At 46.5% G+C, this 15,585-nt stretch overlaps 1 protein-coding gene across 1 annotated transcript; it reads right to left on the reverse strand.

Annotated features, from left to right (window-relative positions):
* Window positions 1-2,995: 2,995 nt before the first annotated feature.
* TAC3 (tachykinin precursor 3) lies at window positions 2,996-11,149 on the reverse strand. The gene is made up of 7 exons (XM_049783745.1): window positions 11,060-11,149; window positions 10,332-10,453; window positions 6,611-6,713; window positions 6,420-6,449; window positions 5,915-5,968; window positions 5,702-5,776; window positions 2,996-3,271 (listed from the first exon to the last, which is right to left on the reverse strand). The coding sequence occupies exons 2-6, from the start codon at window positions 10,446-10,448 to the stop codon at window positions 5,703-5,705; spliced, it is 378 nt and encodes a 125-aa protein (XP_049639702.1). The 5' UTR covers window positions 10,449-10,453; window positions 11,060-11,149; the 3' UTR covers window positions 2,996-3,271; window position 5,702.
* Between the last annotated feature and the right edge of the window lie 4,436 nt (window positions 11,150-15,585).

Here is a 15,585-nt window from a genome sequence, read left to right on the forward strand (position 1 = left end):
CCTGAGGCATTAACCTACTCATCTTCATAGAGTCTCCAAATCAGAAAAGTAATATCTGAGTTATAAGTCTTGGTTGTTCCTGAAATTCCCACTGCAATTTTTGGCAGCCCCACCAGAGAGCAACCTTTCTGCATTTATGCTCTGCTTGGCACAGAGTTTGAGCAGAGGCAGCCCTTGAAGATTCCATAAATTCTTCACATTCTGCAAAAGTCACTGCATTTTAGAGAGTGGGGAAATAGCCCAAAGGGTAAGAGTACACACTCTGCATGCAAGAATCAGGTTCACTCCGCAGCACTACTTAGTTCCCGAGTACACCACCAAGAGTGACCCTTGTAATACAGAATCAGGTATAGTCTATAAGCACTGCTGGATGTGGCCCCAAAACAAACAACAATAAAAATAGTTACACCCCCCCTTTTTTTTTTATTTGAACACCTTGATTACATACATGATTGTGTTTGGGTTTCAGTCATGTAAAGAACACCACCCATCACCAGTGCCACATTCCCATCACCAATGTCCCAAATCTCCCTCCTCCCCACCCGACCCCCGCCTGTACTCTAAACAGGCTCTCCATTTCCCTCATCCATTCTCAATATAAGGACAGTTCAAAATGTAGTTATTTCTCTAACTAAACTCATCACTCTTTGTGGTGAGCTTCCTGAGGTGAGCTGGAACTTCCAGCTCTTTTCTCTTTTGTGTCTGAAAATTATTATTGCAAGAATGTCTTTCATTTTTCTTAAAACCCATAGATGAGTGAGACCATTCTGCGTTTCTCTCTCTCTCTCTCTCTCTCTCTCTCTGACTTATTTCACTCAGCATAATAGATTCCGTGTACATCCATGTATAGGAAAATTTCATGACTTCATCTCTCTTGACAGCTGCATAATATTCCATTGTGTGTATGTACCACAGTTTCTTTAGCCATTCGTCTGTTGAAGGGCATCTGGGTTGTTTCCAGAGTCTTGCTATGGTAGATAGTGCTGCAATGAATATAGGTGTAAGGAAGGGGTTTTTGTATTGTATTTTTGTGTTCCTAGGGTATATTCCTAGGAGTGGTATAGCTGGATCGTATGGGAGCTCGATTTCCAGTTTTTGGAGGAATCTCCATATCGCTTTCCATAAAGGTTGAACTACACGGCATTCCCCCTTTTGAAACCCTGAAATCCAAAGAGCTGACTCGCTGAAGAAAGACCTGTGATCTAAACTAAAGGGCCATTTTTGCTTTCCATCAATAAACATAACACCAGAGAAAACGAGGCCAGCCTTCCCTCCTCCACTGCCTCCGAGGTACGACTCTCAGGGCACAGCACTCAGCAATGTTCTGGGAAGAGAAAACTTTCACTGGATGAAGAAACCACAGAAAGTGACCTGCAGGTCAATGGCCTGTCCTTACTCTCCTTGGGAGCAAGGAAGTTCAAGAACATGACTAAGGTCCAGGTTCAGATAGGGAGTCTAGAATTCCCTTGCTATTCTGTAAGTTTTGTCTCATCTGGGGATCAGTGAGCTGGGCAACTTAACTTGTCAGATGAAAAGACACACCTCCTGCAAGTACCTTCTCCATAAGAAGCACTTTGAGGCCTGTGCTACAGGGATTGGGAAGAACTGCATTACAGAATCATTTGAAAGAAAAGCCTTTTCTTTATAATATAAAGACAGTGGTTAATATTAACAATAGCTGCTTCCTTCTTTCTCAATCTCTGCAGGAAGTAGACTGTCTACACCCACATCTAACAGAATCAAGTGCTGTCTACTGGTCCAGAGCCTTGTCAGACTGTGCGCTCAAATTTCGGTCACTGGGACCTATCATAGGCCTAATGCTTGACATTTAGGCACATAAAAGGGGTGCTGCAAGACTAGAGATGTCTGCTTTTATGGGCCTGGAGTTTTGCAGAACCTTGATCCCCTCTTCCATGCCCTAAGTAAAGTCAGAGTCAGGGATTGCTATCTCTCTTCCTGGTCCACTCTAGAAGCCATTCACATGTGTTTCTCTTTACTTGGAATTAGTCTGTGGAAGTCTCTAAGTCAGGGGTCTCAAACACAATTTACTTGGGGGCCGCAGGTTGGGGTGATCCTTGAGTGCAAAGTCAGTAGTAAACCTTGAACATTGGGGGATGTGACCCAAATAACTAAAACAAAACAAAAAAAAAAAAAAAAGAAAGAAAGAAAAAGATTCCTCTGGCCACAAAATGTTGTATGGAGGACCGTTTGCAGCCCACGGGCGTCGAGTTTGAGACCCCTGCTCTAAGTGGTAGGAACCATCTCTTAGAGTTTTTGTTTGGTTGGTTTGGTTTGGTTTTGGGGTGACACCTAGCTCAGGGGTTAACTCTTGGCTCTGAACTCAAAAATTACTCTTGGTAGGCTCAAGGCACCATGTAGAATGCTAGGGTTCAAACCCAGATTGACCATATCTTGTTTTTGGTTCTTGTTGTTGTTGTTGTTGTTTGAGTCATAAACAGTGGTTGGTGCTCAGGAGCTACCCCTGACTTTGTGCTTGGGGATTGCTACTTAGGGGACCAGTGCTGATGATCAAATCCCAGGCTTCCTTCTTGTAAAGTATGCATTGGGTTCATTGAGCTATCTCTTCTTCCCCATATAGTTATTCTTAATCACTAAATGAATTTCCTGACAGTTAAAAAAGCACCTTGAAAGGCATTATTAGGAAAAATATTTTGTAGACAAATAAAGATATGTCAATTAACATGTTATATGTATACATATATGTTTTTGTGTATATATGTATATGTAGCTAGCAAGGAAAAGAAAACTCCAGTGTTGTTTTTGTTTTTGTTTTTGGGTCACATCCGGCGTTGCTCAGGGGTTACTCCTGGCTGTCTGCTCAGAAATAGCTCCTGGCAGGCACGGGGGACCATATGGGACACCGGGATCGAACCAACCACCTTAGGTCCTGGATTGGCTGCTTGCAAGGCAAACACCACTGTGCTATCTCTCCGGGCCCTCCAGTGTTGAATAAATTAATACACTTCTCTCGGTTATGTGTGGAAATCTTTTATTGAAGAGAGAAACCTCAATTTTTTTATATAGGATATGAAAGAAACTCCATGGAATCTTTAGCCACTGCCTGCTTGAAAGTTGGGGTGCAAACTATATAGTTTTTACATCCAAGTGGGGTATAAAGCAGGGAAGGAGTCAAACCACACAGTATTACAGGAGCTGGGAAGACAAAGAGCAAAAAGGGTACATGCACTTTGAGGCTGAGAGAGAACAGCAGGTATCTTCATGATGAAGCATGGTGTCCAGAAGTAGGGTGCTGAGGACCAAAACAATGAAATTACATCTCTATAAAACACCCACAGAAGAAGCAAGAGCATTCATAAGGGAGGAGAAGAATAAAGTCTGTGCCTGATCTTTCTAACACCTTTGCTTGCTGTGGTTTGGAGTATGCCCAAAGCTTCTCTCTCTCTCTCTCTCTCTCTCTCTCTCTCTCTCTCTCTCTCTCTCTCTCTCTCTCTCTCTCTCTCTCAGCAGCAGGTTCACTTATGAGTTTGAGTATGCTATTTAGTTTACCCATAAACTTCTGTGTGCATGGTGTGTGGAGACCAGTAGATAGGTTCAGTGACCAAGTTTGTATCAGCCAGGCATCCCCATGAGCCAGGCACACATGTGGCCACATTCATATGCCCAGGCACTCCAGAATAGGACAGACCCAGCAATCACTTCCGCTTCCAGCAGTTTCACATGAATGAAATATATGGCACAACATTTGTGTGTTCCATCTCACCTGATCACCTTTAAATGCCAGCCCCTCTCCCCTGGGGCTTTTCTATCCCATTCTTCTTGGCACCTAACAGATTGAGAATGCTTCATTGGTGTTGGGATTTTGAGGCTGTAATTACAAGCCTGATTCCTTTGAAAGAGCCCAGATTCACCAGCAAACATTAAAAGTAGATTTCCACAATGCACTTGTTTCTGCCATTTGTATAAAATACTATGGCAAAATTGCACTGCAATTATCTTTATGGCCAACGCATAACACTGGGGAAGAGTATGTCATCCAGATATAGCTGCCCATATAATTATCTGGCGGTCGGCAGGACTGAAATAACCATCTAATGAGAACAAAATGATATGGTAAGTACCATGTAATCAGCGAGTTACGGTTATTACAGCTCTTTGTGCCCTCTCACCCAATACTGAGTGGGGCGCCAGACCTCATCTCTGGGCCCAGGGAGTCATGCACAGGCTGCTTCATCAAGAGCCATTGCTTGCAGCTTCCAAGGAGCTCACAAAATGTGGGTGACAGGATCTCGGGAGGAAGGACAGGAATGTTTCTGTGATAACTGAGACTCCCCCCACTCTCCACTCCTGCCCCTACCTTCTTTCTTTGGAAGCTACTGCAAAGAAAGCCATCAATTGAGCTGCTATGGCTGTGTGTGGGAAGAGAGTGTTGAGGCGGATGATATTGTGTTTTGACTAGACACTTCCAAGGGGACACTCAGGCTTGCATCCCAAGTGTGAGATCTGTCCAGATAGCTGGAGACCCACCAGACAAAACACTAGAAAATACCCCAAACCTCCCAGACTGCAATAATCATATTATATTCTAGGTACTGTTCTGACTGTTAACACCACAGCCTCATGAGGTAATATTATCATTCCCATTTTTCTGAGGAAACTGGGGCACAGAAAAATTATGAAACTTGGCCAAAGGGACTCATTTAATGAGTAGCAGATCCAGGATCCAAAATGAAGGCCATATGCACTGGTCAGAGGAGAAATATAGATTTTTCAGTGCTATCCCACAAATTGTTCCCTCATTGGATTTGAGTTCCTTATCGTTTTTTTCTGAATCACCTTTTCCTAGAACTAAATACTGGACCAAATAATACAAGATTCCAAATAATTCAGAGCAGGTCAGCCTGCTCTGGAGGTGGAATTTCATCACTGAAGTACTGATTATGATTATCAACCAATGATCTCCTTCATTGTTTGTACAAAAAGAGAATGAAGAGAGGAATAACAGAAATTAGTTTTTGGGGAGCAATCCCAGGGGAAATCCCCCTCTTCACCATCTCCATCTGCTCAGTAGGGAAAGTGGTGAAGAAGAAAAGTGGCACTTGAACATACACACAAACCTGGTCTGTTACTTTTTTGCTTGCTTGTTTGTTTTGTTTTGGGGTCACAACCCGGCAACCGCTCAGGGGGTTACTCCTGGTTCTGTGCTCAGAAATATCGATCCTGGCAGACTCATGAGACCATATGGGATGCAGGAATTGAACTCAGGTCATCCTCTGTAAGCGGAGTGCAAGGCAAAAGCCCTAGGGCTATATTATCTCTCTGCCCCAAAGCAAACACCTAGGTAGGTTTTGTTATTGTTGTTGTTGTTGTTGTTATTTTTGGGGGCCATACCTGGGAGTGTTCAGAGGGTTACTCCTGGCTCTGTGCTCAGAAATCACTCCTGGCAGGCTGTGGGGGACAGTATGGAGATCTGGGGATCAAACCTAGGGTTCGTGCAAGGCAAATGCCCTACCCGCTGTGCTATCACTTCGGGCCTTTTCTGTGTGCTCCTTTAAGTGTCCGTGTGTTTTCTGGGTGCTGGCATTGTATTTTGAGGGCAAACTAAAGAGGAAGAGGTGAGTGCCTGGAGAAGTAGAAGAAATGCTCTTCTGATATGTTCACACACATACACACACACACACACACAGAGTACTCCCTCTTTCTCGGAACTATTATTTCTTACCTCATTCTACATTGGGGGGATACTTGAAGGTCCCAAAACTGGTGGCGTCCTCTTGGTTCACATCCACAGGAGTGTCTGGAATTAAGTAGAGAGTAGTTCAGCAATTTCAGGGTCTCCCTCCCCCTCACACATGAAGGGTGGTTATGAAAGTGGTTGATAGGTGAGATCAACTGTGTTTAGGAGGTGGAGAGGCAGGGACTGACACACACCTACCTGACTGAGTATTCCTCTTGCCCATTAGTCCCACAAAGAAATCATGCATGTCACCTGCAGGAAAAGAACCAACACTGTCACCAGTAACGATGTGGACATGATGCATTTCTCCAGATGTGGCAAGACTTGAAATCAGGTTTCTGGTCTGGTCCTTACCTCACCACAGATTGACTCTCTTCAGCTAGTAGCTAGTCTCTAACCCATTGTCTTTCCCATGTCTCCCTCCTCCATGTTTCCAGAATTCTCTGCCTGAGCAGCTGCCTGATTTAGACTCTTCTAGTCAATCAGGAGATCCTTCTGGTTCTCCTCTGAGCTTCCAGTGACATTTTTACATCCCCACCCTTCCACTGGCCATCTCACTTCCAGGAAAACTTAATAAGTGGTGACAAGTGGTACCACTTTTGCAGCAGGCTGATGTTTGGGGCAGCCAAAAGAGTTGGAGGGAACTGCCCAAAGAGCTCTGGGCAAGTGGTCACCGGAGATTGAGGGAGAGGAAGCTACTCACGTTTCTGAGGCAGTGAAGATACCTTAGGGCCTGTGAAAACAAGAACAAGTGTGGTAATGGGATGGAGAGTAGAGTGCCAGGCACAACTCTCAAACAGATCATTTCCCACCTCCTTCCACCTGAGGCCTCTCCCAGCCCAGGTCATCTTCAGAACTGTCCTGTACACTCCTCTACTGAAGGCTGCCACTTACCCACACTAGCCTTGCTCAGCACTTTGAGCAATGCATCCAGGGAGATGGAGCTGTCGTAGAGTCTCCGAAGCAGCGATCGGGGAAGCTGGTAGGGATCTGTGTCCTTCAGGGAGGAAACAAAGAGGCTGAGAAAAGAGGCACACCACCAGCCTGCTTCACTTCCCACTAGAAATGATCTGTTCTACTTTTGTTTGGGGCCATACACAGCGGTGCTCAGGGCTTACTCCTGACTCTGTGCTCAGGGATCCCTCCTGTGGGACTCAGGCTCTTCTTGAATTCTTCACAACTCAATAAGAAATGCTTCTTTCTTTCTGGATTTTCTTTTATTATTATTATTATTTTGATTTTTGGGCCACACCTGGCTGCGCTCAGGGGTTACTCCTGGCTCTCTGCTCAGAAATTGCTTCTGGAAGGCATGGGAGACAATATGCAATGCCAGGATTCGAACCACCATCTGTCTTGGGTCCACTGCATGCAAGGCAAATGCCCTACCACTGTGCTATCTCTCCAGCCCCTTTTTATGGATTTTCTATTTGCACTGGGAAAGAAGTGGGATCTCAGAATGACTGAACTAGCGCCATCATCATAGAGATAGTATAGCCAGTAGGGTACTTTCCTTGCACACAGCCAATTCAAGTTTGAACCTTGGCATCATATATGGCCCTGCGTACAGTCAAAAATGATCCTTGAGCACAGAGCCAAGCTGTATAGCCCAATACACACACACACACACACACACACACACACACACACACACACACACCACTACTGCCACTAAAGGAAAATTATAGAAATATAATCTGGGCTGAGGAGATGGCTCAAAGGGCTATGCTTTGCATGCAAGAATCTCAGATTAGGGGCCTGAAAGATAGCATGGAGGTAAGGTGTTTTTGCTTTGCATGCAAAAGGATGATGGTTTGAATCCCGGTATCTTATATGGTCCCCCGAGCCTGCCAGGAGTGATTTCTGAGTGTAGAGCCAGGAGTAATCCCTTAGCGCTGCTGGGTGTGGACCCCCCCCCAAAAAAAAAAAAAGAATCTCAGGTTAGATTCCTAGCATCACATGGTCCCCTGAGCACTGCTGGGTGTGCTCCCAAAAGAAACACATTAACTTCATTCTACCCCACATCTACTGAGACAGAACCTGCATTTTGGTCCAGAATCTCAGGTAATTGCATGCACAGCAAGGTTTGAAAACCAGTAGAAAATGCTGCGGATACCCCATAGACAAACAAACTGTCTTGGTTTACCCAGGGCCGAGGGCCCTTTTGAGATAAGAAATTTCAGTATTTGAGCTGTCATGGTCCCCCAAAACTAGGACTGTTGATCACATTCCTGAGCTCCTTGGACTGTCCTTGGGGGTTTTGCCTAGTGCCTGCCACCTCTCTGTGTAAGGGGCCATTGGTTCTACTCTCAATGGCACATAAGGAATTTCTGCTCAAGGAATGGGCTGCCCTATGCTAAGTGAGCCATGATGCTTTTCTCCCAAGGAAGGTCCATCAGATAAAGCAAATGTTCTCTGGGCTGTGCTCCTCCAGGCCCAATCCCACTGGGGAGAGTACAGTTAACAGCTGACCTGCAACCCCTGAAGTATTCCTTAATGCCATGTTGAGGGATACATGTTTCTCTTCCTATGCCCCCCACTGCCTCCCACTACATGAGTTCTGCCAGTTGCTTTCTCTCCCTCTCCCTTTCTCACCCCAGAACATCAAGAAAGCAACATGCATAGAATGGCATGTCTTCTCTTCCCCAACCCATGACACCATAGCTGAACCCCAGACTCTGGACACACAACCAAGCAGTGTTCTCAATTATCTTGGTGTGTTTTTAATTTCAGCAACCTAGACACAGTTGTTTGTGTAACCCCTACCCCCCCCTCACCCCAGTACACCGCAGCTACAGAGAGACTACACAGAGGTTCAACCCAATCTCAGCAGTGACTTTCTCCAGAACATCACTAGATGAGATGCCCCCCTTGGCTGCTTAATTAGTCACTTAGGCGTCCCTGTGTCATACTCTCTTTCCAGCCCAATCCTTTTCATTATGTTTGTTTTGGGGCCACATCCAGTTGTGCTCAGGGGTTACTCCTGAATTTGTGCTGAGAAATCTCTCCTGTCCAGTTTGAGAAACCATATGGGATGCTGGGGCTTGAACCTGGGTCGGTCATGTTCAAAGCAAACACCCTATCAGCTGTGCCCCCACTTGGCCCCCAGCCCAATTCTTCATCTTCACAGACCTGAGACAGAGAACTGGGACTTGCCTCTCAGTGACTAAGAGGGTCAAGCTCTCAAAGCAAGCTGATCCCAGTAGAATTTACTTAGGGTATTCTCTGTTATTCTCAAGCTGAAACTTGGGGCCTGGGCAGTGCCAGCCCATATTTGGCACCTCCCATTGTTTCCTGAACTAGTACTGGTTTCTTGGAAACTGATGCAACTGCTGCCATTTGCAAGGCTGCCAGCCTGTTGTGCCCAGAGAAAGCTCACCCACTGGGCAAAGATGCCTGCCTCTCTCTAACAGCATGGAGCTTTGCAGACAGCCACTTTCCCCAAATTGTTCAAATACTCTGCCCACCTCTTACAATGAGATGCTAAACAGATTTGAGTTGGAGAGCTAGTCAGACTTCACATTCTGAATTGGTAAAAAGTTCCTCCTATAATCATCTTAAAAGCACCAGCACCAAAGTAATTGCTATCATTCCAAAGCCTTGAAAAGATTCCCCCTTGAACTATCCTGCACCCCTATTTTGACAATGTCTCTTGCTTCTCATGAGGTACTTCTATGTTTACACATTTTTTCTATCTTGTCTAAGTAGAGCTAGAGGTGAGTCAGGCAGAAGAGAAAGAGGGTTGAGAACTGAAAAGAAACTAAAGTGACTAGGAGTAGAAGAGCAGGCAAAGAAAAATCATTTGAGGCCCGGAGAGATAGCACAGCGGTATTTGCCTCGCAAGCAGCCGATCCAGGACCAAAGGTGGTTGGTTCGAATCCCAGTGTCCCATATGGTCCCCCGTGCCTGCCAGGAGCTATTTCTGAGCAGACAGCCAGGAGTAACCCCTGAGCAACGCTGGGTGTGGCCCAAAAACCAAAAACCAAAAAAAAAAAAAAAAACCAAAAAAAAAAAAAAATTTGAATTTTGAAAATAAAATAATATGTCTAGGGGCTGGAGAGATAACATGGAGGTAAGGCATTTGCCTTGCGTGCAGAAGGTCAGTGGTTTGAATCCCGGCATCCCATATGGTCCCCTGAGCCTGCCAGGAGCGATTTCTGAGCATAGAGCCAGGAGTAACCCCTGAGCACGGCCGGGTGTGACCTCCTCCCCAAATAATAATATGTTTAAATACTAGGTCAAATAGTATACAAGTGACCATTTGGAAAAGAAACACTGAATTTCCTATACACCTGGAGTGTACAGGACACACACACACACACATGCAAACAGAGCCTAAGCAGAACTATAGAGAACCTCCTATTCCACTCTGGTCTGACAATCCAGTTACCAGAGCTCCCAGTTATCTGCCAACAGAATGATGTGCAAAGGGACAGATGTTAGAGACACGCCCAGAAACTGGGAGGACAGGAGGTACCAGTCCAAGAACTCCAAGCCCCTGATGGGGTCCCAGGTAACTTCCACCACCCGCAGCAGTCCTCTTGAGCTGGGGGCAGACAGAGCTCTGATTCCAGGATGCTGCTGACAAGATGAGCCCTGAGACAAGGTAGAGCCTTACCTTGCTGTGGCCCCTGCTAGGTACCACCTGCTCCTGTGGCTCCTCACACACAGCACCAAAGCTGCTGGGAGCCAGGCTGAAGGCCAGGAGGGCTGCGAACAGCAGGGCTCTCCACATGGTGCCTGGGAAGGCAGAGAGACAAGACCAGGGCAAGGGGAGGCCACCATCAGGACCACTCAGGAGACAGTCACGATCAGCACCAGACCAGACCCTGTGTCCCCAGCCACCCAAACCCTTGTCCACACCCTGCTCTGAGAAGAGAGCTGGAGGGACCTCCAGGACTCAACGCAGTTTCTCCTGCTTCAGATCTCTCCCAGGATGCACCAAGGGGCTGGAAGGCAACGGCTTCAGGCTCCAAAGGAAGGAGACAGATTCAGGACTGCACAGGTCTGTCCTTAATCAACTTGAGGACGATCTCCTGGATGCTAAAGTCCAGGTCTAGGCTACCTCAAAACATAGGCCAAAACTTTCTCCAACCAAACCTGGAAGACTTTACCTCAGGCTGCAAACATCACTAGCTCTCCACTCCTGAGTGACTCTCTGTTCCCCTTCCCAACACCCAAGTTGTCACAGGCTGTTACCTTCTTTACCTCCCCACCACACACACACACACACACACACACACACACACACACACACACACACACACACACACACACAAATCCTGTCTTGACCGCTGGTCTTTGGTGCCAGCTCCCAGCCATCCACCATTCTCCAGCTCTGCCTACCTGTAGAGCAGCTTTGTGCCCAGGGCCGGATGGTCCAGCAGAATAGGGAAGATGTCAGCCACTGCCTGCTTCCACAGTCACTGGTGCTGAGAGGGATCCAGTGAAAGGTTCCTAAGGAAGTGGCAAGAACTCAGGTCCAGCTCCCAGATAAAGGCTCTGGGAGGGTCTGGGGGAGCTGAGGGGAGGGGCTGAGAGTCACCAATCCCAGTGTGGCTGGAAGGGAGGGGGGAGGCTGTTGGGGCGAAGGAGTATATAAGCAACAGACAACACACACACACACACACACACACACACACACACACATCACAAACCCAGTTGGAGGATAAGAGTGAGCCGGAGACAACACACTTTCCCGCAGCCCTTTAGTCCGGAGTGTTAAGAGAATGTTTTATTCCTCACAAAATTTCCAGTGGCTCTAGCTAAAGAAATGCCAGGCCTCTTTCTTTCTCTCTCTCTTTTTTTTTTTTTTTTTTTTGTATTTAATTACTTTATTTAAAAGCTATAGTTGTAAGGCTGTCCATCATACAGTTGGGGTAGATGTTTTTGTTTTTGTTTTTGTTTTTTTGTTGTTATCTTTCACACTTGCAAGTTGTTCATGATTGAGTTGCAAGCCTCTTTCTTATATGACCTCCAGCTCCGGGACCTTTTAAACCTTTCAGCTTGACTGCCATAATGAGAATAATTTCCAGCAGGAGTTTCTGAGGTTCTTCCACCACAGGGACACCAGACCAGGGTCCTGAGGAACCAGAAGTGTCTGTCACTGCTTCCAGACCCCATTTAGCTCTCTTTTCAACTAGACCTGGCCCATTACATTAGCATGGGGTATGTGGCCCCTGCTACTGAAAGCAGAAAGCCTCTGCCTCTCTCCCTACCTCCCTACCTCTCTCCCTCCCTACCTCCCTACCTCCCTCCCTCCCTCCCTCCTTCCCTCCCTAGCTACCTACCTACCTACCTACCTATGGGAACTAATGCTGCTTCCTGTTCTCCCCTCTCCTCCACAGGATCAGCCTAACATATGCACCTATGACTTCTAACTGCTGAATCTAGGAACATCAGCTGACCTGCTCACTGCCCTCATTCGTCTAATATTGATCTCATAATTGCTTCTCTTTTTCCCTAACAGTTGCTCCTTGTCCTCCAGTCTGTCTTTTGCAGCACTAGCATCTCCTCCCCTGATTTTCTGATGTATTCACACTCCACACTATTGAGGGAATTTGTTCTATTCAATTCACTCCCAGGGGAGGACACTCTCAAGGAGACTCAGATGATGCTCTGGAGATTCAAGAGAGATAGTACCAAGTGCACCAGGAAAGCAAAAGTGCAGGGAGTTTAGGGTGCTAAGTCTCCCAGCAATTCTGGTGGGTGTTGGTCTCAATATTGGCAAGGAGCCTGACATGGAGCAATCCATTTTCTTTTCTTTCTTTTCTTTTCTTTTTTTTTTTTTTTTTTGGTTTTTGGTTTTGGGGCCACACCCGGCGGTGCTCAGGGGTTACTCCTGGCTGTCTGCTCAGAAATAGCTCCTGGCAGGCACGGGGGACCATATGGGACACCGGGATTCGAACCAACCACCTTTGGTCCTGGATCGGCTGCTTGCAAGGCAAATGCTGCTGTGCTATCTCTCCAGGCCCCCATTTTATTTTCATCACCACTATAGTGAGGCGGAAATATTCCTAATTTTTCAGACAAAGCAGCAGAGTTTTCTAAAGTTCAGTTACATGCTCATGGGGACACATGCTGGAGAACAGACTCAAACTCGGATTCTTCTCTACTAAATCCTGTCCCCCCGCCCCCTGGTTATTTGCTTTTGAGACACACCTGGAAGTGCTCAGGGTTTACTCCTGGTTCTTATCCGAAGGTTTTTACCTAACAGGGCTGAGGAAACCATATGTGCCAGGAACCAAACCCACTCTGGTCACTTGTAAGGCTTTAATGCTGCCCTACTTCTCCAGCCCCTCCTCTTTCTTTGACTGCAATGTGTGAAATTTTTTTCTCAGTAGCAGATGAGCTCCTTTCCCAAAAAAAAATGGTGGCCTTGTCTCTGAAACTGGAGATTTGGAACTTCATGCATTTCCATGCCAGGATGGCAGAAGAACTGGACTCTGTTGCATATCTACTACAAGGACCCCTGCTCACCAGGACCTTTCCTAATCACCTTGTGACTGAAGGTCTCCTTTTCTAAGCCTCCTAGCTGTCTTCTTTCCCATATGCATTACAAACAGCATGCTAAGTATTTTATTGACTGATATTTCGACATAAGCACTGGACATAAAAATTTTAAAGACAAGGACTCAAGCACAAAGCCAAGCATAAGTTCTGAGCACCACCGAGTGTGGCCCAACACACACTAAAAACAAGGTGGGAGGGGGGTCAGAGAGATAGTACAGAAAGTAAAGAACTTGCCTTGCATGAGCCTGAGGCACCCATGACTTTGACTCAAATCTCTCATCACACATGATTTGCTGAGCATAATCAGGGGTCTCTTTTGAGCAGAGAGCCAAGAATAGTCCCTGAGCATTGTCAATAAAAAAATAAATAAAAATGTATTTATAGGACAGGAAATGGAAACTTGATGGGCCGGAGAGAGTTCAGCAGTTCAGAGCAGCAGTTAAGGTGGCCAGGTAGCCTGAGCCCAGTTTCTTATATATCAGCCTTCCCATACTGAGCCTCACAGACCCTCTCATGTACCACTTAGGGTCCTGAAATGATGCTCTCAGCCAATTCCTCATGCCCCCCACAAATCACAGGACACACACCCCTTACCACCTCAGTGAGGGTAGCATCTTTATTCCATCAAAGGCCTCATGAAAAACTTTCCATTACCTAGTTAATTACTCTGTCATTAGGGCAGTGTGGGCTTTGCATGAGGCAGGCTCCATGTTAAGGAAACTTTGGAAGGGATGAGGAGAGGATCTCAGAAGCTGTTTACATTTATATGGTGCTAGTGGTTCCTGCCCATGATCAGTTCTGTGCTAACTCAGTTCCACCTGCTCTCTGCATCCCCCTCCTGATCCAGAAGGCAGGCCAGGTCAGGTAGGCTGAGAGAAAGAATGTGCTGGGCTGACTGATTGCTGCAGACCAATGCCATCTGGGATCACATTTCTGTCAACTTCCAGCCCCCAAACCCCCATTTCTCCCTGCCCCCAAACTCTGGCCTCAGGCAGCAAAGCTTTCACAAAGGTCCCCCATGAATAATGTCCTTTGATGATGCAGCTTCTTGCCATGCTGGATAGAGGCTGAGGCTGTGGGAGCTGAACCACGGCAGGGCAAACTAGTCACCCCTTGATCTCTAGGAAGAGCAGACTTAAAAGAGTAGATGCGAAGCTCAAGCTCGGAGGTGATGAAGGAAGGCGTTGCAGGACTGGAACGGGTGGCTTTCATTTTGTTTATAAGTCAGGCTAACAGAAGTTTTGGAAAGGAGGTTTTGTTCCTTGGTACCTCTTCCTGTGAATGCTTCTTCCCTGGGCCACAGCTCAGATGCAGGGGAGTAAATCTCTAGCAGAGAGAGAATCTGTGGGTCCCCCCACATTGTTGCTGACATATATTAGGGGATGAGGATAAAGGTGTACAGAGCTGACCTGGATCTGTCCATCATATGCACAGCTACCTTGCAACAAGGGGACACTCCCACATCCAGAGTGGTAGGGTAGGGTCAGGGGGTGTTGCATGGTAGAGTGAGGGAAGGTCTAGTCCCTCAGTCAGGATAGTTAAAATGAGTTGGACCCTGCTGTGAAATGCTGGAAAGGCTCCCTAGAGTTTTTGTAATCCTGGAAGACTGTGCTACTCTAAGACTGAAGCAACCTCAATTTTGAATATGCTAGTCTGAGAGGTTGATTTGAAGGAGGTGGGGGGACAAAATTACAGCTTCTCTACCATCTTTTTTTGGGGTACACCCAAAAAAGAGAGGCACACCCAGTGATGCTCGGGACACAGGAATCACTCCTGAAGAGGCTCTCAGAACCATACTGAATGCTCATCTGAATGCAAGTCAAGCACAGCACCCCTAATCTACCATCTGAAGCCCATTTAAGTCTTATCACACAGGTGGAGAAACCAAGGATCCTATAGACTATCGGGGTGAAAAAATACACTCCAGTTTGGGAATAGGGCAATAAGCTGGAACACTTTTTGGTTTTTTTGGTTGATTGTTTTTTGGTATTTGAGCCACATCCCACAGTGCTCAGGGCTTCTGGCTCTGCACCCAAGAATCACTTCTGAGGGAGCTCCAGGATATATGGGATGTCAAGTATCAAATCCCTGTGGGCATCTTGTAAGGCAATATCTTAGCCACTGTACTAGCTCCCAGCCCCCAGGAGCATATACTTATAGGGCTCAGTACCCTGCATATGGTCCCCTAAACACCACCAGGAATAATTTCTGAGTGCAGAACCAGGAGTAATCCCTGAGCATTGCTGAGTGTGAAACACACACACACACACACACACACACACACAGAAAGGAAGGAAAGAAGGAAGGAAGGATGGATGGATAGAAGGAAGGAAGGAAGGAAGGAAGGAAGGAAGGAAGGA

This window comes from Suncus etruscus, chromosome 11, assembly GCF_024139225.1.
Source record: "Suncus etruscus isolate mSunEtr1 chromosome 11, mSunEtr1.pri.cur, whole genome shotgun sequence".
In the NCBI taxonomy this organism is placed as follows: Eukaryota; Metazoa; Chordata; class Mammalia; order Eulipotyphla; family Soricidae; genus Suncus; species Suncus etruscus.